At 49.9% G+C, this 20,986-nt stretch overlaps 1 protein-coding gene across 2 annotated transcripts in view; it reads right to left on the reverse strand.

Moving 5' to 3' along the window:
- The window catches only part of DUT (deoxyuridine triphosphatase), a 99,663-nt gene extending 79,813 nt beyond the window's left edge, over positions 1 to 19,850 (reverse strand). The window contains exons 1-4 of one of the 2 annotated variants that reach the window (XM_063926052.1): positions 19,661 to 19,850; positions 18,842 to 18,950; positions 16,972 to 17,063; positions 8,199 to 8,243 (exon numbers count right to left, since the gene is read on the reverse strand). In XM_063926052.1, coding sequence (XP_063782122.1) covers positions 8,199 to 8,243; positions 16,972 to 17,063; positions 18,842 to 18,950; positions 19,661 to 19,775 — 361 coding nt within the window. In that variant the 5' untranslated portion in view covers positions 19,776 to 19,850. Of the gene's footprint in view, positions 1 to 8,198; positions 8,244 to 16,971; positions 17,064 to 18,841; positions 19,101 to 19,660 lie in introns of those variants that run through there. The other variant, XM_063926054.1, reaches the window with a different exon arrangement.
- Between the last annotated feature and the right edge of the window lie 1,136 nt (positions 19,851 to 20,986).

The raw sequence follows: 20,986 nt of genomic DNA on the forward strand, positions 1-20,986 counted from the left end.
CCAGCCTTGGAGGCTTGCATCCGTGGTCACCAGGATCCAGTCCTGAATCCCGAACCTGCGTCCTTCCAGAAGGTGAGAACTGTGCAGCCACCACAGAAGTGAAATTCTGGTCCTGGGAGATAGAATTATTTTCCGGTGCATGTCCAGGTGAGACCCAGACCACTGGTCCAGCAGGTTCCACTGAAACACCCTGGCATGGAACCTGCCATACGGAATGGCCTCGTAGGCCGACACCATCTTCCCCAGCAACAGAGTGCAGCAAAGAACTGACACCTTTGCTGGTTTCAGAATCTGTTTTACCATGTTCTGTATTTCCAGAGCTTTTTCCACTGGAAGAAAAACTCTGCAATTCTGTATCCAGAATCATACCCAGGAACGACAGCCGTGTCGTTGGATCCAACGGTGATTTTGGCAAATTTAGAAGCCAACCATGTTGTTGCAGAATCATCAGTGAAAGGGCAACATTCTTCAACAATTGCTCCTTGGACCTCGCCTTTATGAGGAGATCGTCCAAGTACGGGATAATTGTGATTCCCTGCTTGCGCAGGAGAACCATCATTTCCTCCATTACTTTGGTGAAAATCCTCGGAGCCGTGGATAGACAAAACTGCAACGTCTGAAATTGGTAATGACAACCCTGCACCGCAAATCTCAGGTAAGCCTGATGTGGAGGATATACGAGGACATTTAAGTATGCATCTTTTATGTCGACCGACACCATAAAATCCCCCTCCTCCAGACTGGAAATCACTGCTCGTAGAGACTCCATCTTGAACCCGAATTTGTTCAGAAAGAAATTGAGGGTTTTTAGGTTTAGAATCGGTCTGACTGAGCCATCCGTTTTCGGAACCATGAACAGGCTTGAATAAAAACCTTCCCCCTGTTGAGACGGGGGTACCGTGACAATCACTTGATTTTGACACAACTTTAGTATCGCAGCGCTTACTCTCGGTCTCTTTCTGGAAGAGAAGCTGGCAAGGCCGATTTGAAAAATCGGTGAGGGGGCACGTCTTAAAACTCTAACTTGTACCCCTGGGTTACAATGTCTACTATCCAAGTCCGTGTGTACCCAGACGTGGCTGAAGAGCTTGAGACGTGCCCCCACTGGTACGGACTCCCGCAGAGGAGCCCCAGTGTCATGCAGTGAATTTTGTAGAAGCCGGAGGACTTCTGCTCCTGGGAACTTGCCACAGCCTGTGACCTTTTTCCCCGACCTCTCCCCCTTGCAGCAAGGAAGGAGGACCCCAGTCCTATTTTGAATCTATTGGGCCGAAAGGACTGCATCTGATAGTGAGGAGATTTCTTCTGCTGTGCAGGGACATAAGGTAAAAAGGAAGACTTACCCGCGGTAGCCGTAGACACCAGGTCAGTGAGGCCGTCGCCAAACAAAACCCTACCGTTAATCGGTAGAGCCTCCATCGCCTTCTTAGAGAGTCAGCATCAGCATTCCATTGATGTAACCACAACGCTTTACTTGCAGAGACTGCCATGGCATTGGCTCTTGAACCCAAAAGGCCAAAATCCCTTACAGCTTCTTTTAAATATGCTGCAGCGTCCCTGATGTGACCCAAAGTCAAAAGGACCCTATCCCTGTCTAGGGAATTTACCTCAGACGACAAGTTATCTGCCCACTTTTCAATAGCGCTACTCACCCATGCCGCAGCAACGGCAGGCCTGAGTAGCGACCCTGTAGTGACAAATGGATTTTAGTGTATTTTCCTGCTTACGATCCGCAGGATCCTTTAAGGCTGCCGTGTCTGGGGACGGAAGCGTCCTTTATCGCCACAATCATGTACCGAACACACTTAGCCAGTTTTGGATATAATCTGGCATCACTATAGTCGACACAGGAATCAGAGTCCGTGTCGGTATCTGTATCTACCATCTGGGCAAATGCACGTTTCTGCGACACTGAAGGGGTCTGGGTCTGTGACAAAGCATCTTCCATGGATTTTCTCCATGTTTGGTTCTTAAACTCAGATTTATCAATTATCTTAGGAAATTTTGTCACATTTTCATTTAAAACACTCAACATATTCACCCAATCATCTGTCGGCGGTGCCGACACAGCCACTCAGTATTTTCTGTCCCCACTCCAGCCTCCTCCTGGGAAGAGCATTCCGCCTCAGACATGTCGACACACCCGTACCGACAGCCACAAGCACACTGGGGCTATAGGAAACAGACCCACAATAAAGCCTGCAAGAGGGACACAGAGCGAGATCTGCCAGGCCACACCCAGCGCCTATCCCGGTACTGAGGTGACTGGCCAGCCCTGTTAGCGCTTTTAATATAATTAATCAACACCAAACTGCCTGTGCCCCCCCGTTTTTCACCCTTTTACTTGTACAGCAGTGCGGAGGACAGGGTCAGCGTCTCTGCAGCTTCTGGAGAGAAAGAGAGAAGATGGCGCTGGTCAGAGCTGTGCGGCTAAACCACGCCCCCTGCATGGCGCGCTTCAGTCCCGCTCAAAATACAGATTATAATGGCAGGGGTCCCTGAACTAGTGCCCGGAGCACTGTTACTATACATGCCAGTCTGATCCGAGGTCTCATGCTGCCCAGGGCGCCCCCCCCTGCGCCCTGCAGTGCCGTGATAAGCGTGGGAGCATGGCGCGCAGTGCGGCCGCTGCGCGGTACCTCTTTTTGTCGTTACTGAAGTCTTCTGCCTTCTCATACTCACCCGGCTTCTATCTTTCGGCTTTTGTGAGGGGGTGACGGCGCGGCTCCGGGAACAAGCACCTAGGCGTACCGTAGTGATTGAACCCTCTGGAGCTAATGGTGTCCAGTAGCCTAAGAAGCAGAGCCCTTGAACTCTTAAGAAGTAGGTCTGCTTCTCTCCCCCCACTCCCACGATGCAGGGAGCCTGTAGCCAGCAGATCTCCCTGAGAATAAAACTAAATAAAGTATTTTTTCTGAGCACAGAATCTAACTGGAGTCTGGAGGAGGGGCATAGGGGAGGAGCCAGTTCACACCCATTCAAAGTCTTATAGTGTGCTCATGTCTCCTGCGGATCCAGTCTATACCCCATGGTTCTTGAAGCATCCCCAGCATCCTCTAGGACGTATGAGAAATATTACTTAACCAAGTAACAAAACAGTACTTAACCAAGAACTAAGCAGTACTGAACTAAGTAACCACTGCAGGATCACGAAGCACTGGGCGGGCGCCCAGCATCCTCTACGGACTACGAGAAAATAATTTACCGGTAGGTAATTAAAATCCTATTTTCTCTTACGTCCTAAAGGATGCTGGGGTCCACATTAGTACGGGAGGGAGAGCGTGGAGGCTCCTGCATAACTGATTGGCCGCTGAGGACCTGAAGTTCGGTCAAAGTATCGAACTTGTAGAACTTTGCAAACGTGTTCGACCCAGACCAAGTAGCCGCTGGGCAAAGCCGAAACACCCCGAGCAGCCGCCCAGGAAGAACCCACCTTACGAGTAGAGTAGGCCTTAACAGATGTAGGACATTGCAATCCTGCCGTAGAATACGCATGCTTGATAGTGAACCTGATCCAGCAAGAGATCGTCTGCTTAGAAGCAGGACACCCAAGTTTCTTGGGATCATACTGGACAAACAGAGAATCTGATTTTCTGTGATGAGTAGTCCTCTTCACAGATTTTCAGAGCCCTTACAACAGCCAAGGACTTTGATGAAAATGAGGAGTCAGTAGCAACTGGCACCACAATAGGTTGGTTGATATGAAATGCCGACACAACCTTCGGAAGAAACTGCAGCACCACGTTAAGATCCCAGGGCGCCGTAGGCGGCACAAAAGGGAGACTGGATGTGCAGAACCCCTTTCAGAAAAGTCTGAACCTCAGGGAGGGAAGCCAACTGTTTCTGGAAGAAAATGGATAGGGCCGAAATCTGGACCTTTACGGATCTGAACCTCAGGCCCATATCCACACCTGCTTGCAGGAAGAGGAGAAACCGTCCCAGTTGAAACTCCACCGTAGGAAACTGCTTGGATTCACACCAAGAGACATTTTTTCCAAACAAGATAATGTTTAGACGTTACTCCTTTCCTAGCCTGTAACAGGGTAGGAATAACCTTGTTCGGAATGCCCTTCCAAGCCAATATCTGGCGTTCAACCTCCATGCCGTCAAACGTAGCCGCGGTAAGTCTTGATAAGCGAACGGCCCCTGCTGCAGCAGTTCCTCCCGAAGAGGAAGAAGCCTCGGCTCTTCTAGATCCGCGTACCAAGCCCTCCTTGGCCAGTCCGGAGCAATGAGGATCACCTGAACTCGTTCTCCTTATGAGTTTTAGAACTCTTGGAATGAGTTGAAGTGGAGGAAACACGTACACCGACTGGAACACCCACGGAGTCACTAGGGCGTCCACCTCCACTACTTGCGGAGTCCCTCGACCTGGAACAATACCGCTGAAGCTTCTTGTTGAGACGAGAGGCCATCATGTCTATGAGGTACACCGCAAAGATCTGTTACCTCCATGAACACCTCCGTATGGAGTCCCCACTCTCCTGGATGGAGATCATGTCTGCTGAGGAAGTCCGCTTCCCAGTTGTCTACTCCCGGAATGAAGATTGCAAACATCGCCAATGCGTGTTTTTCTGCCCAGAGGAGGATTCTTGTTACCTCTGACATTGCAGCTCTGCTCTTCGTTCCGCTCTGTTGGATTATGTAAGCCACCGTCGTTACATTGTCCGACTGCACTTGAAAGGCTCGATCTCGCAGAAAATGGGCCGCTTGGAGAAGACCATTGTAGACAGCTCTTAGTTCCAGAATGTTTATTGGAAGGCTGGATCCCAGGCTTGACTACCATCCTTGAAAGGTTTCCCCGAGTGACTGAGCCCCAGCCCCGGAGACTTGCATCCGTAGTTAGAAGGATCCAGTCCTGAATCCCGAACCTGCGGCCCTCCAGAAAGTGAGGTAGTTGCAGCCACCGGAGGAGTGAAATTCTGGCTTTCGGCGTCAGACGTATCCTCTAGTGCAGAGGTTCTCAAACTCGGTCCTCGGGGGCCCACACAGTGCATGTTTTGCAGGTCTCCTCACAGAATCGCAAGTGAAATAATTAGCTCCACCTGTGGACCTTTTAAATGTGTCTGAGTAATTAATACACCTGTGCACCTGCTGGGTTACCTGCAAAACATGCACTGTGTGGGCTCCCGAGGACCGAGTTTGAGAACCTCTGCTCTAGTGCATGTGTAGAAGAGATCCCGACCACGTGTCCAGGAGATCCAATTGGAAGGATCGAGAATGAAACCTTTCCGTACTGTAGAGCCTCGTAAGAGGCCACCACCTTTCCCTGAAGGCGAATGCGCTGATGAACAGAAACCCGGGCTGGCTTCGGGACGTCCCGGACCATTGTTTGTATCACCAACGTTTCCTCCTCCGGGAGAAACACCCTCTGCACTTCCATGTCGAGGATCATTCCCAGAAAAGACAACCTCCTGGTCGGTTCCAAATGTGATTTTTGAGGGTTCAAGATCCAACTGTGTTCCCTGAGCAGACAAGTCGTGAGAACAATGGACTGCAGCAACGTTTCCCTGGATGATGCCTTTATCAGCAGATCGTCCAGATATGGGATTTATGTTCACCCCTGTCTGCGGAGGAGAACCATCATCTCTGCCATCACCTTGGTGAACACCCTCGGTGCTGTGGAGAGGCTGAATGGCAGTGCCTGAAATTGATGACTGTCTAACAGTGCAAACCTGAGATAAGCCTGGTGTGGCAGCCAAATCGGAATGTGGAGGTACGCATCCTTGATATCCAGGGATACCAGAAACTCCCTCCTCCAGACCTGAAATCACTGCTCTGAGACTCCATTTTGAATTTGAACACCCTCAGGTAAGGTTTTAACGATTTCAAGTTCAAAATTGGTCTGACCGAACTATCCGGTTTCGGTACCACGAAAAGGTTTGAATAATAACCCTTGTTTTGCATATGAGGTGGAACTGGGACAATCGCCTGTGACATTTCCAATTTTAGGATGGCTTCCTGTAGGATAGCCCTGTCTGTTAGCAAAGCTGGCAAGCCTGATTTGAAAAATCGGTGAGGCGGGAGTTCTTGAAACTGCAGCCTGTACCCCTGGGACAATATCCTGTACCCAGGGATCCAGGCCGGACGACACCCAGACGTGTCTGAAACGTCTGAGCCTCGCACCCACCAGCCCGTCCTCCAGGCTCTGTGGTCCACCATCATGCTGAGGATTTTGAGGAACCAGAAGCAGGTTTCTGGTCCTGGGAGCCTGCGGGTGAGACCGACATAGAAGATATCCGCGCAGTCAGCGTACACAGGTCCACCATGAACCCCGCAGAATCCTGTATGTTACGTAAAAACAATTCAATGTCACTTCTATCCATTGTATCCAAATCCTCTAGTAATGTGCCTGACCACTTTACTATGGCTCTAGAAATCCATGCACAGGCAATAGTGGGCCTTAACGACACACCTGAAACAGTGTAAATGGATTTGAGCGTAGTGTCAATCTTACAATCAGCCGGTTCTTTTAACGCGGTAGATCCAGCGACAGGTAAATCCACCTTTTTAGATAGTCTGGAGACCGATGCGTCCATAATGGGTGGGTTTTGCCATTTTTTTCCCTATCTTCCTCAGGGAAGAAAAAAGCAACCAGAACCCTTTTTGGGATCTGGAATTTTTTCTCCGGGTTTTCCCCGGATTTTTCAAATATAGAGTTTCATTTTTTAGACGCAGGGTAGGTTAGCGAGGCTTTCTTATTGTCAGTGAAGTAAGCCTCCTCAACCTGCTCAGGTGTTGTGTCATTAATGTTTAAAACATCTCTAATGGCCTCAATCATGAGCTGCACCCCCTTTGCAAGGGATGCTGCCCCCCTCAGCACATCCCCATCTGCAGTATCAGAGTAGGTATCCGTGTCATCTTGCATAATTTAGGCAAGTGCACGTTTCTGCGGGAACATGCTAGGGGATTTTGCAGGAATAGGGACAGAGCCTGACCAAACTGCCATAGACTTCAACATCTGAGTTTGTCTCAGTATTAGCTACCCTAGTAGAGATCATTCCTTTGATAGAAGATAACCACTCAGGCTTGAGAAAGACAGCATTATGCTAGAATAGTTTTCAGCCATTTTGTATAACTGTAGCCGTATGTTTGAATATAAAGAAACGCTTTTGCTTTAAGGTTATAAGTAATGCTGACATTTTATTAGTTAGAAAAGTTCCTCTGAGAACCAAAGTTAAGCTAATCACTTATCTCCTGGAACATGTTTTGATGAACAGTAATGTTTTGGGAACAGTATCTACAGACTGACTCAAGGATTGTAATGTCTCAATTTCTATGTGTGAGAAATGACGCTTATACTTGTGTTTTGTGACGTGTAACAAATTCCTGTATATGCCTATAAGAACCCCTAGACAATAAACTGTGTCAGACTCATCTTGTGGAACATACCTTGTGTCATGTCTACTTTGTGAGCTCCCAATCGATTGGTCCAAGGTAATTTAAACAGACAACCGAAGGAACTTGATATAGGAGAAGGTTTTATCTCCAACAGGCTCAACAATAGGGATCCGAGACAAAGCATTACAATCCTGTGTACATGGAATAGATCCCTCCCGAGAGGAAACACCATCTGCACCATATGACACAGAGTCCCTAGACATTTTCTGATATATGTATCAACACTTGATGGTTATATCTTTAAAGGTTGTTTATATTATTGCTGCATGAGCTAAAACTTTTTACATTATTAAGCCTTGTTGAACTGATTCACTTAATAGACAGCACACTTTTAAGCCCAAACTTTATAAACACTAATTAACAATCCCAAGGCGCAGTGATACTTTGTATATATTGTTTCCTTTTTGGCATAGCCTAGCAAGTTATCACCACATTGCAGCTTGTGTATTGTTGTAAAAATAAATTACTTTTTGTATATGTAAGTGCCGGGATCTGAACAGAGTGACTGCGTCCTCACTCTGTACATACACAATCTTTCAGCAGATTTGGTCACAGATGGATCTGCTAAAACATTAGGGAAGTGTGTAGTGAGGATTGGCTGTAGACTCTGTGAGCAGGTCTGCAGAAGGATTGTATAAAGAGTCTGATCTCCACTTTACACAGCTTTATGCTTGCTTTGTCTGCTTTATAATGTGATATGGAAACAGGCTAAACATACAGTTTTTTCTATAATTAGCTTTTTCCAGTGCAGTCTGCAGGAATAAAGTTTGCATGAAAACGCAAAAATTCACACATACCTCCAACATCAATGAAGTGTTTCGCAGCTAAACCAGATCGTGGAGCTAAAGAAATTAAAACAATAAAATAAGTCAAGCAACCATCAACCGACCATTAAACCTACACATGCTATTTAAATCACTCCTTTCTTTATCAAGGGCTCTCAGTATCCCAAACAGTAGAGGCGTGTACACAGATTTATCCTTGCGATTTTGACTATATAGTCAAATTCACAAGGAAAGTTAGTGCAAATCGCAAGGTGTTAGCCACCTTGCAACCCCGATGCGCAGGCCGTAGGGGTCGGTATAGCAAGGTTAGATAGACTGTGCATGCAAGTCAATTTAGATTATCTAGTACTAAAGTAAAGCACTTAGTCAAAATCGCACATAGCCAATATCGCAAGCACACATAGGGGTATATTCAATTAGGGTCGAAAACTGCCGTCAGTCGATAGGACGGCAGTTTGACTTTTTAAGGTTGAATAGTGATTTGACATTCAGTCCTATCAGTTTTTATTCAACAAGTCGTGGAATTTGACTTGTCGAATAGTACATGAATCGGCGGTAAAGCTGCCGATTCACATACTTTTGAGTGAAAATAAGAATTTACTTACCGATAATTCTATTTCTCGGAGTCCGTAGTGGATGCTGGGGTTCCTGAAAGGACCATGGGGAATAGCGGCTCCGCAGGAGACAGGGCACAAAAAGTAAAGCTTTTCCAGATCAGGTGGTGTGCACTGGCTCCTCCCCCTATGACCCTCCTCCAGACTCCAGTTAGGTACTGTGCCCGGACGAGCGTACACAATAAGGGAGGATTTTGAATCCCGGGTAAGACTCATACCAGCCACACCAATCACACCGTACAACTTGTGATCTAAACCCAGGTAACAGTATGATAACAGAGGAGCCTCTGAAAGATGGCTCCCTAAACAATAACCCGAATTAGTTAACAATAACTATGTACAAGTATTGCAGATAATCCGCACTTGGGATGGGCGCCCAGCATCCACTACGGACTCCGAGAAATAGAAGTATCGGTAAGTAAATTCTTATTTTCTCTATCGTCCTAGTGGATGCTGGGGTTCCTGAAAGGACCATGGGGATTATACCAAAGCTCCCAAACGGGCGGGAGAGTGCGGATGACTCTGCAGCACCGAATGAGAGAACTCCAGGTCCTCCTTTGCCAGGGTATCAAATTTGTAGAATTTTACAAACGTGTTCTCCCCTGACCACGTAGCTGCTCGGCAGAGTTGTAATGCCGAGACCCCTCGGGCAGCCGCCCAAGATGAGCCCACCTTCCTTGTGGAATGGGCCTTAACAGATTTAGGCTGTGGCAGGCCTGCCACAGAATGTGCAAGTTGAATTGTGTTACAAATCCAACGAGCAATCGACTGCTTAGAAGCAGGCGCACCCAACTTGTTTGGTGCATACAGTATAAACAGCGAGTCAGATTTTCTGACTCCAGCCGTCCTTGAAATGTATATTTTTAAAGCTCTGACAACGTCCAACAACTTGGAGTCCTCCAAGTCGCTTGTAGCCGCAGGCACTACAATAGGCTGGTTCAGGTGAAACGCTGATACCACCTTAGGGAGAAAATGCGGACGCGTCCGCAGCTCTGCCCTATCCGAATGGAAAATTAAATAAGGGCTTTTATAAGATAAAGCCGCCAGTTCAGATACTCTCCTGGCGGACGCCAGGGCCAGTAACATAGTCACTTTCCATGTGAGATATTTCAAATCCACATTTTTTAGTGGTTCAAACCAATGGGATTTGAGGAAATCTAAAACTACATTTAGATCCCACGGTGCCACCGGAGGCACCACAGGAGGCTGTATATGCAGTACTCCTTTGACAAAAGTCTGGACCTCAGGAACTGAGGCCAATTCTTTTTGGAAGAATATTGACAGGGCCGAAATTTGAACCTTAATAGATCCCAATTTGAGACCCATAAACAATCCTGATTGCAGGAAATGACGACCCAGTTGAAATTCCTCCGTCGGAGCACTCCGATCCTCGCACCACGCAACATATTTCCGCCAAATGCGGTGATAATGCTTCGCGGTGACTTCCTTTCTTGCCTTAATCAAGGTAGGAATGACTTCTTCTGGAATGCCTTTTCCTTTTAGGATCTGGCGTTCAACCGCCATGCCGTCAAACGCAGTCGCGGTAAGTCTTGGAATAGACACGGTCCCTGCTGAAGCAGGTCCTGTCTTAGAGGTAGAGGCCACGGATCGTCCGTGACCATCTCTTGAAGTTCCGGGTACCAAGACCTTCTTGGCCAATCCGGAGCCACTAGTATCGTTCTTACTCCGCTTTGCCGTATGATTCTCAATACCTTTGGTATGAGAGGCAGAGGAGGAAACACATACACCGACTGGTACACCCAAGGTGTTACCAGCGCGTCCACAGCTATTGCCTGCGGATCTCTTGACCTGGCGCAATACCTGTCCAGTTTTTTGTTGAGGCGAGACGCCATCATGTCCACCATTGGTCTTTCCCAACGGTTTATTAGCATGTGGAAAACTTCTGGATGAAGTCCCCACTCTCCCGGGTGAAGATCGTGTCTGCTGAGGAAGTCTGCTTCCCAGTTGTCCACTCCCGGGATGAACACTGCTGACAGTGCTATCACGTGATTCTCCGCCCAGCGAAGGATCCTGGCAGCTTCTGCCATTGCACTCCTGCTTCTTGTGCCGCCCTGTCTGTTTACATGGGCGACTGCCGTGATGTTGTCCGACTGGATCAACACCGGTCTTCCTTGAAGCAGAGGTTCCGCCTGGCTTAGAGCATTGTAGATTGCTCTTAGTTCCAGAATGTTTATGTGAAGAGACTTTTCCAGGCTCGACCACACTCCCTGGAAGTTTCTTCCTTGTGTGACTGCTCCCCAGCCTCTCAGGCTGGCGTCCGTGGTCACCAGGATCCAATCCTGTATGCCGAATCTGCGGCCCTCCAATAGATGAGCCCTCTGCAACCACCACAGAAGAGATACCCTTGTCCTTGGAGACAGGGTTATCCGCAGGTGCATCTGAAGATGCGTGCATTAATGTACAGACACCTTTCCTGGTTTTAGGAGATTCCTGACCAGGTCGGATAACTCCTTGGCTTTTTCCTCGGGAAGAAAAACCTTTTTCTGAACCGTGTCCAGAATCATCCCTAGGAACAGCAGACGAGTTGTCGGCATTAATTGGGATTTTGGAATATTCAGAATCCATCCGTGCTGCTTTAGCACCTCTTGAGATATTGCTAATCCCATCTCTAGCTGTTCTCTGGACCTTGCCCTTATTAGGAGATCGTCCAAGTATGGGATAATTAATACGCCTTTTCTTCGAAGAAGAATCATCATCTCGGCCATTACCTTTGTAAAGACCCGAGGTGCCGTGGACAAACCAAACGGCAGCGTCTGAAACTGATAGTGACAGTTTTGTACAACGAACCTGAGGTACCCCTGGTGTGAGGGGTAAATTGGAACGTGGAGATACGCATCCTTGATGTCCAAGGATACCATAAAGTCCCCTTCTTCCAGGTTCGCTATCACTGCTCTGAGTGACTCCATCTTGAACTTGAACTTCTTTATGTACAGGTTCAAGGACTTCAGATTTAGAATAGGCCTTACCGAGCCATCCGGCTTCGGTACCACAAATAGAGTGGAATAATACCCCTTCCCTTGTTGTAGAAGAGGTACCTTGACTATCACCTGCTGAGAGTACAGCTTGTGAATGGCTTCCAAAACCGTCTCCCTTTCGGAAGGGGACGTTGGTAAAGCAGACTTCAGGAAACGGCGAGGTGGATCTGTCTCTAATTCCAACCTGTACCCCTGAGATATTATCTGCAGGATCCAGGGATCTACCTGCGAGTGAGCCCACTGCGCGCTGTAATTTTTGAGACGACCTCCCACCGTCCCCGAGTCCGCTTGAGAAGCCCCAGCGTCATGCTGAGGCTTTTGTAGAAGCCGGGGAGGGCTTCTGTTCCTGGGAAGGAGCTGCCTGTTGCTGTTTCTTCCCTCGACCTCTGCCTCGTGGCAGATATGAATAGCCCTTTGCTCTCTTATTTTTAAAGGAACGAAAGGGCTGCGGTTGAAAAGTCGGTGCCTTTTTCTGTTGGGGAGTGACTTGAGGTAGAAAGGTGGATTTCCCGGCTGTAGTCGTGGCCACCAAATCTGATAGACCGACTCCAAATAACTCCTCCCCTTTATACGGCAAAACTTCCATATGCCGTTTTGAATCCGCATCGCCTGTCCACTGTCGCGTCCATAAAGCTCTTCTGGCCGAAATGGACATAGCACTTACCCGTGATGCCAGTGTGCAGATATCCCTCTGTGCATCACGCATATAAAGAAATGCATCCTTTATTTGTTCTAACGACAGAAAATATTGTCCCTGTCCAGGGTATCAATATTTTCAATCAGGGACTCTGACCAAACTACCCCAGCACTGCACATCCAGGCAGTCGCTATAGCTGGTCGTAGTATAACACCTGCATGTGTGTATATACTTTTTTGGATATTTTCCATCCTCCTATCTGATGGATCTTTAAGTGCGGCCGTCTCAGGAGTAGGTAACGCCACTTGTTTTGATAAGCGTGTTAGCGCCTTGTCCACCCTAGGAGGTGTTTCCCAGCGCTCCCTAACCTCTGGCGGGAAAGGGTATAATGCCAATAATTTCTTTGAAATTATCAGCTTTTTATCAGGGGCAACCCACGCTTCATCACACACGTCATTTAATTCTTCTGATTCAGGAAAAACTATAGGTAGTTTTTTCACACCCCACATAATACCCTGTTTAGTGGTACCTGTAGTATCAGCTAAATGTAACGCCTCCTTCATCGCCAAAATCATATAACGTGTGGCCCTACTGGAAAATACGGTTGATTCGTCACCGTCACCACTGGAATCAGTGCCTGTGTCTGGGTCTGTGTCGACCGACTGAGGCAAAGGGCGTTTTACAGCCCCTGACGGTGTTTGAGGCGCCTGGACAGGCACTAATTGATTGTCCGGCCGCCTCATGTCGTCAAACGACTGCTTTAGCGTGTTGACACTATCCCGTAATTCCATAAATAAAGGCATCCATTCTGGTGTCGACCCCCTAGGAGGTGACATCCCCATATTTGGCAATTGCTCCGCCTCCACACCAATATCGTCCTCATACATGTCGACACACACGTACCGACACACAGCAGACACACAGGGAATGCTCTAAACGAAGACAGGACCCACTAGCCCTTTGGGGAGACAGAGGGAGAGTCTGCCAGCACACACCAAAAAGCGCTATATATGACAGGGATAGCCTTATAATAAGTGCTCCCTTATAGCTGCTTTATATATATCAAGATATTGCCATTAAATTTGCCCCCCCTCTCTGTTTTACCCTGTTTCTGTAGTGCAGTGCAGGGGAGAGACCTGGGAGCCGTCCTGACCAGCGGAGCTGTGAGAGGACATGGCGCCGTGTGCTGAGGAGATAGGCCCCGCCCCTTTTTCGGCGGGCTCGTCTCCCGCTATTTTGTGAATACAGGCAGGGGTTAAATATCTCCATATAGCCTCTGGGGGCTATATGTGAGGTATTTTTAGCCTTTATATAGGTTTACATTTGCCTCCCAGGGCGCCCCCCCCCAGCGCCCTGCACCCTCAGTGACTGCGTGTGAAGTGTGCTGAGAGGAAAATGGCGCACAGCTGCAGTGCTGTGCGCTACCTTTAGAAGACTGCAGGAGTCTTCAGCCGCCGATTCTGGACCTCTTCTTACTTCAGCATCTGCAAGGGGGCCGGCGGCGCGGCTCCGGTGACCATCCAGGCTGTACCTGTGATCGTCCCTCTGGAGCCGATGTCCAGTAGCCAAGAAGCCAATCCATCCTGCACGCAGGTGAGTTCACTTCTTCTCCCCTCTGTCCCTCGTTGCAGTGATCCTGTTGCCAGCAGGAATCACTGTAAAATAAAAAACCTAAGCTAAACTTTCTCTAAGCAGCTCTTTATGAGAGCCACCTAGAATTGCACCCTTCTCGGCCGGGCACAAAAATCTAACTGGAGTCTGGAGGAGGGTCATAGGGGGAGGAGCCAGTGCACACCACCTGATCTGGAAAAGCTTTACTTTTTGTGCCCTGTCTCCTGCGGAGCCGCTATTCCCCATGGTCCTTTCAGGAACCCCAGCATCCACTAGGACGATAGAGAAATGGGGCAAAATTCAACAGGATTTGGCCCTGTTTCCGACCATCTCAGTCCTACATAAAGAAAAAAAACTTGTCAGACCGAGATGTGGGACCCAGAGGAGGAGAGGGGGGAAGCCGCGGGGAGACGGGGGACAGCCGCAGGGAATACAGGGGAGAGAAGCGCTACAGCACAGCAGCAGGATGTCTCACAGCCGCGCTGCTCATGGCAGCATCCACCCGGCTCCAGCATGTGAGGTCACACTTGCTGGAGCCGGGTGGACACTGCCGTGAGATCAGGCGGCTGTGAGACGTCCTTCTGCAGCGCTACTGTAACACTGCTCTCCTCCGTCTGCCCGCGGCTGTCCCCCCGCGGCTCCCGTCCCCTCATCTCAATTTGACTTTTTAAAAGTCGAATTGAGATGAGATTGAATAGGGGTTGTCGGATCCATTCCGACAAATGCATGTCGGAATGGATCCGACCCTAACTGAATATACCCCATAGTCAATATTGCGTAGTCAGAATTAAAGCTAACCAAAAATCTCACTGTGTGTATGCACCTTTAGTGTTTTGCAGGTAATGAATAACCTGTGCACCTGGTTGGGGACCTGGAAAACGTGAGCCGTTTGGGGTCCTGATGACAGAATTTTAGAACCACTGGTTTTTACATGCAAAATGGGATGAAATACTGAAACACTAGATACTAGCACACAGCAGTCTGAAGCAAGGTGAATAACAGGAAGTGGAACTCTCGAAAATATACAGATTCCACTTCCATTTTCCACCATATCTTTTACACAAGACAGCTGTGTGCACTGTATCAGTATCTCCACTGATATCATGTTATCAATTCTTCCACGTGGATTTACATAATACTTATGCACACACAGTTTCAAACCACTGAGACCAGACAGATTTTGAACACAGTGCTAAACTTCTCACCCGAAACCAGCTTCCCTCTGAAAGCATGCTTATGCCCCACCCTGTGCATTGTATATAGACAGCAATTCAAACATTGTGGATAGGAGAGGACTTCATGACTAATCAAGAGAAGATCGATTCACAACTTGGAAACTCTCACCATTAGAGGACTCAACAGACTACAGTACTTGCCTGTAAAGTCCTCTTCCACATACAACCCCATCATAACCCAATATATCCCCCAAGCCTAAGTAGCCCTCACTACTCCGCCACCCTTAGCTATCCCTTTTACAAATATATAAAAAAGGTCTCATCATCTGACATCTCACAGAGTTTTGTTTTCCAATTCTTAGGATGGAACTCAATTTTTATGCGCAGCAGCTGTCAGTACCCCACACCCAACAAAGCAATTCAATTGTTGCTCCATTCGGACATGAACAGCTGCCGGCGTCTGCCCCTGGAGGTGGCAAGCTGAAATAAGCGAAAAGTGACCCATTTGGGCGCCCGCATGGCACTGTTCACGTTGCACCCAGCACTTTGGTTGGGATCACGCAAGAAGGGGTCTATAAAACTTTTTTCAAGCATGCAAGAGACAGTGGTTATACCCCACGATGCCATTCTCCCCAATAAGGCTATGCTGCATTGCCTGTGAATCCTACATTTTAATCAGAACAAAGTATCCATTTCCCATAATAATAATTTGATAAAACAATGATTGACTCAAGTAGAAGCATAGCCAAGAGAACACATCAGATAGCATGTCACCAGGTTCTACATTGCCTCTATTAGCCTTGTGCAACATTTATTTAGGAATTAAATATAAAAGTTATAAGAAGTTATTTTGTACCTGCACTCAACTGGGAGAGAAAGGAACATTGCATACGATAACCTAAGGATGTAGTCAATAGTTTGACATTGTTAAAATGTTGAAGGCAACGCGTCGATATGTTCAGAATGTTGACATTAGGGTTAGACCAGGCATGTCCAAACTGTGGCCCTCCAGCTGTTGTGAAACTACATATCCCAGAATGCCCTGACAGTTTTGCTGTCAGAGTATGCTAATGCTGTGACAGGGCATGCTGGGATGTGTAGTTTCTCTACAGCTGGAGGGCCGCAGTTTGGACATGCCTGGGTTAGACTCTAGAGGCATGGGTAGGGAATGCGGATAAATTCTTCCCGGAACGCCAGAGGATCTGAGGTATGACCTACAAGTGACAGTAACAAAGTGTCCATGCAGCGTCCGACCTCCTTATACCTACTTCCAGTGGTACCATCCTACCAATAATGTATTCAAAGAGATAGCACATGTGTGGTAGATAAAGACTCTAGCATAGTGCCATAGTCTGTGCTCTGCCCTGGTTCAATCCTCCTGAGTCCTGAATAAATCACTGATATGGTGGCACCACTAGGAGCAAGAACAAAGGGGGCCACCGAAGTAGTGTGACCCCGTATACAGAGCACGCCCATTACAGATAGCCACGGATACCTACATGGCAGCAATTTCTCTGCTTCCCACACCCAGATTTGCCACCTCCGTAGGTTATTCTTGTATAGCTGATACAGGACTAGGCACTAGTGCAATTTTAATGTTTAGTGAAGCCAGGATCTTTGAACTTGGAATTTTAGAGTATATACTTTTTTGCCTAATGGCAGAATGAACAAAGTACTGTTTAGTAAATACAGAAAAGTGCTGTGTAAATTGTCTTCCTATATTAAACAGGAATTAAGCATCCATTAACTTACCAACTCTACCATAGCATCCAGTGGGAACACAAATTTGGATGTCTGTTTTCACTATGGCTTTATCTTGGGGAGCAATTACATAGTCGTACGCACTATAGGAAGAGGAAAAAAATAAATAAAAATAAGGTAAAGATGGTGTATGGGGAGAGAAAAAGAGATGCAGCCAAAGATCTCTAATTCCACACAATGTACACAGATGGTACAGCTTTCCCTCCAACACTGTCACATGTATTCCTAAAAACCCCTCCCATAACTACCTGCTTTAAATATGAATGAACTGAGTAGTACTGGCAGCCAGGGTATGCTCTGCATACACATATAGGATTTTCTACATACAGTATAGAATATTGTATACCAGTTCAAAAAGAGGCTGCCAGCCCCCGACTCCTACCTGTGCGGATCCCCGCCAGCCCCCGACTCCTACCTGTGCGGATCCCCGCCAGCCCCCGACTCCTACCTGTGCGGATCCCCGCCAGCCCCCGACTCCTACCTGTGCGGATCCCCGCCAGCCCCCGACTCCTACCTGTGCGGATCCCCGCCAGCCCCCGACTCCTACCTGTGCGGATCCCCGCCAGCCCCCGACTCCTACCTGTGCGGATCCCCGCCAGCCCCCGACTCCTACCTGTGCGGATCCCCGCCAGCCCCCGACTCCTACCTGTGCGGATCCCCGCCAGCCCCCGACTCCTACCTGTGCGGATCCCCGCCAGCCCCCGACTCCTACCTGTGCGGATCCCCGCCAGCCCCCGACTCCTACCTGTGCGGATCCCCGCCAGCCCCCGACTCCTACCTGTGCGGATCCCCGCCAGCCCCCGACTCCTACCTGTGCGGATCCCCGCCAGCCCCCGACTCCTACCTGTGCGGATCCCCGCCAGCCCCCGACTCCTACCTGTGCGGATCCCCGCCAGCCCCCGACTCCTACCTGTGCGGATCCCCGCCAGCCCCCGACTCCTACCTGTGCGGATCCCCGCCAGCCCCCGACTCCTACCTGTGCGGATCCCCGCCAGCCCCCGACTCCTACCTGTGCGGATCCCCGCCAGCCCCCGACTCCTACCTGTGCGGATCCCCGCCAGCCCCCGACTCCTACCTGTGCGGATCCCCGCCAGCCCCCGACTCCTACCTGTGCGGATCCCCGCCAGCCCCCGACTCCTACCTGTGCGGATCCCCGCCAGCCCCCGACTCCTACCTGTGCGGATCCCCGCCAGCCCCCGACTCCTACCTGTGCGGATCCCCGCCAGCCCCCGACTCCTACCTGTGCGGATCCCCGCCAGCCCCCGACTCCTACCTGTGCGGATCCCCGCCAGCCCCCGACTCCTACCTGTGCGGATCCCCGCCAGCCCCCGACTCCTACCTGTGCGGATCCCCACCAGCCCCCGACTCCTACCTGTGCGGATCCCCACCAGCCCCCGACTCCTACCTGTGCGGATCCCCACCAGCCCCCGACTCCTACCTGTGCGGATCCCCACCAGCCCCCGACTCCTACCTGTGCGGATCCCCACCAGCCCCCGACTCCTACCTGTGCGGATCCCCACCAGCCCCCGACTCCTACCTGTGCGGATCCCCACCAGCCCCCGACTCCTACCTGTGCGGATCCCCACCAGCCCCCGACTCCTACCTGTGCGGATCCCCACCAGCCCCCGACTCCTACCTGTGCGGATCCCCACCAGCACCCCCATCTTAACAATCCTCAACAGCATCCACCTACCTGTGCAGATCCCCGCCAGCACCTCCTCCTACTAGTGCAGATCCCCACCAGCCACCCCCCTACCTGTGTAGTTACCCGCCTACCTATCCCCACTAGCACCCACCTACCTGCATAGATCCCCACCAGCCCCCCACCTCCTACCTGCATAGATCCCCGCCAGCCCCCTACCTGTACAGATCGTAGCCGGCTGCCATGGAGGAGCCCCGGGTGGGGGTGCAGGCATGCTCGGATAATTTGGCGAAGCGGAGCACCGGGGAGGACGTGCTGCTGCTGACCTCTGGTTTGGAGCGTTTGGACGGAGAGGACGGGATGGGGGCAAGCGGCATGGTGGCGGTACGGGAGGAGAGACAGAGACACAGCGATGAATGGATGAGATCTAATTCTCCCGCCAACAGCAGCCCGCCACAACCTGACGGATCTCCCCGCCTATAGCGAGACAGCAGCAGCAGCCGCCGCCCCTTATACACACGTCACTGCCTGAGAGATGCGCTCCCCGTGTGTGACAGTATATATGTATATACAGTATGTATGGTATATATGTGGGGGAGTGCGTGGCGGTGCTGTACAGCCGTGTCCACATCTACATGTGTGCCGCCTGCAGAGAAGACATTACATCCCGGCATGAGTGGAACTGGCTCACCTGTGTGTTGTGGAACTGTAAGTCCCAGCAGCACACGTTGTCAGCAGTCTCTGTTATAATTGGACATCCATGCCGCTGACAGAGCACGCTGGGACTTGTAGTTCTCGAAGTAGCCGACATTAGCAGCCAGTTACATCTCCGGAGTGCGCTAAACACATAACATTGCTGACAGCCCCCTGTATGTGCCTGCGCCGCCCCCCCCCCCCCCCCTACTACTCTCATCATGGCCATGATGAAGTGCCAGCAGAGTCAGACCACACCACAGGCGGCCAGCGTCAGTACTGACGTGCATGAATGCTGTAACCTCCCTGCGGATGCTGCTGCTGCGCCATCAGTTACACATTTACCTGCCTGGGAAGTACAGGGCCGCGGGCGGAAAGATACTGAATGGCCCCTGCACAACAGCCAACAGCCCCTGATGACAGGCTGCAGAGCGCAGCGGCCGCTACTACAAGCCGGCATCCTGTCAGTGAGTTGCTGCCCCCATCAATTATGGTAGTGTCTATGCTCCCTTCATGATCAGGACCTGGAAGTGACATAACGAGAGGGCAGGAGAGAACTTCCGCCCTTACAGCACCAAAATGTTTTCTCATACGTCCTAGAGGATGCTGGGGTCACATTCAGAACCATGGGGTATAGACGGGATCCGCAGGAGACATGGGCACTTTAAGACTTTCAAAGGGTGCGAACTGGCTCCTCCCTCTATGCCCCTCCTCCAGACTCCAGTTTTTAGAATTGTGCCCGGTGAGACTGAATGCACTACAGGGGAGCTCTACTGAGTTTCTCTGAAAAGACTTAGGTTTTTTATTTTCAGGGAGGCCGCTGGCAACAGTCTCCCTGCTTCGTGGGACTTCGGGGGGAGAGAAGTATGACCAACTTCTAGTGAGTTCAATGGCTCTGCTTCTAGCTGACAGGACACCATTAGCTACTGAGGGTGCTGATCGCTGGGTACGCCTAGATGCTCACTCCCGCAGCCTGCCGTCACCCCCTTACAGAGCCAGAAGACAGGTGAGTAGCAGCAGAACAGAAGACTTCTTCTCCAGTGACGGCTTTCTGAGGTACCGCGCAGCGAACGAAACGCTGTGCGCCATGCTCCCACACGCATAACAGGCACTGCGGGGGTAGGGGGCCCCCTAGGCAGCATAAAATCCTCTTTTAACACTGGCACATAAGGGCATATAGTGCGGTGGCACTGTTCTAACCCCCGCCAGTATAAATATTTAGTAATCCGCACTGAGGAGAAGCGCGCCATTGCGGGGGCGGGACTTCTTCCTCAGTCAGCCAGCACACTACTCGGCGCCATTTTTCCCCCCTTCCATGCAAGGACGCTGATCCTTCCTTCACCACTGTATCAGGGTGCAAAACGGGGTGCGAAATTAAATTAGTGCTGTGTATATTTATGTATATACTGATATATGAATAAAAGGGCGCTGCAGGTCTGTGGGCAAACTTATTGCACAGTTTTCTGCTGCTGACGCTGGGTTGTGAGCTGACAAAATCCTCTCTGTGTCCCTTGACAGATTTTACAGATGGATCTGTCCCCTATAAGCCCCGGAGTGTCTGTGGGGTGTTTGCACAAGTGTGTAGCATGTCTGACAGGGTGGTCTTCCCCTGAGAAAATTTTAATAGGGGCACAGATGTGTGTGTATATATATATATATGTGTATATATAT

The sequence above is a fragment of the Pseudophryne corroboree genome, chromosome 6 (genome assembly GCF_028390025.1).
Source record: "Pseudophryne corroboree isolate aPseCor3 chromosome 6, aPseCor3.hap2, whole genome shotgun sequence".
Lineage (NCBI taxonomy): Eukaryota > Metazoa > Chordata > Amphibia > Anura > Myobatrachidae > Pseudophryne > Pseudophryne corroboree.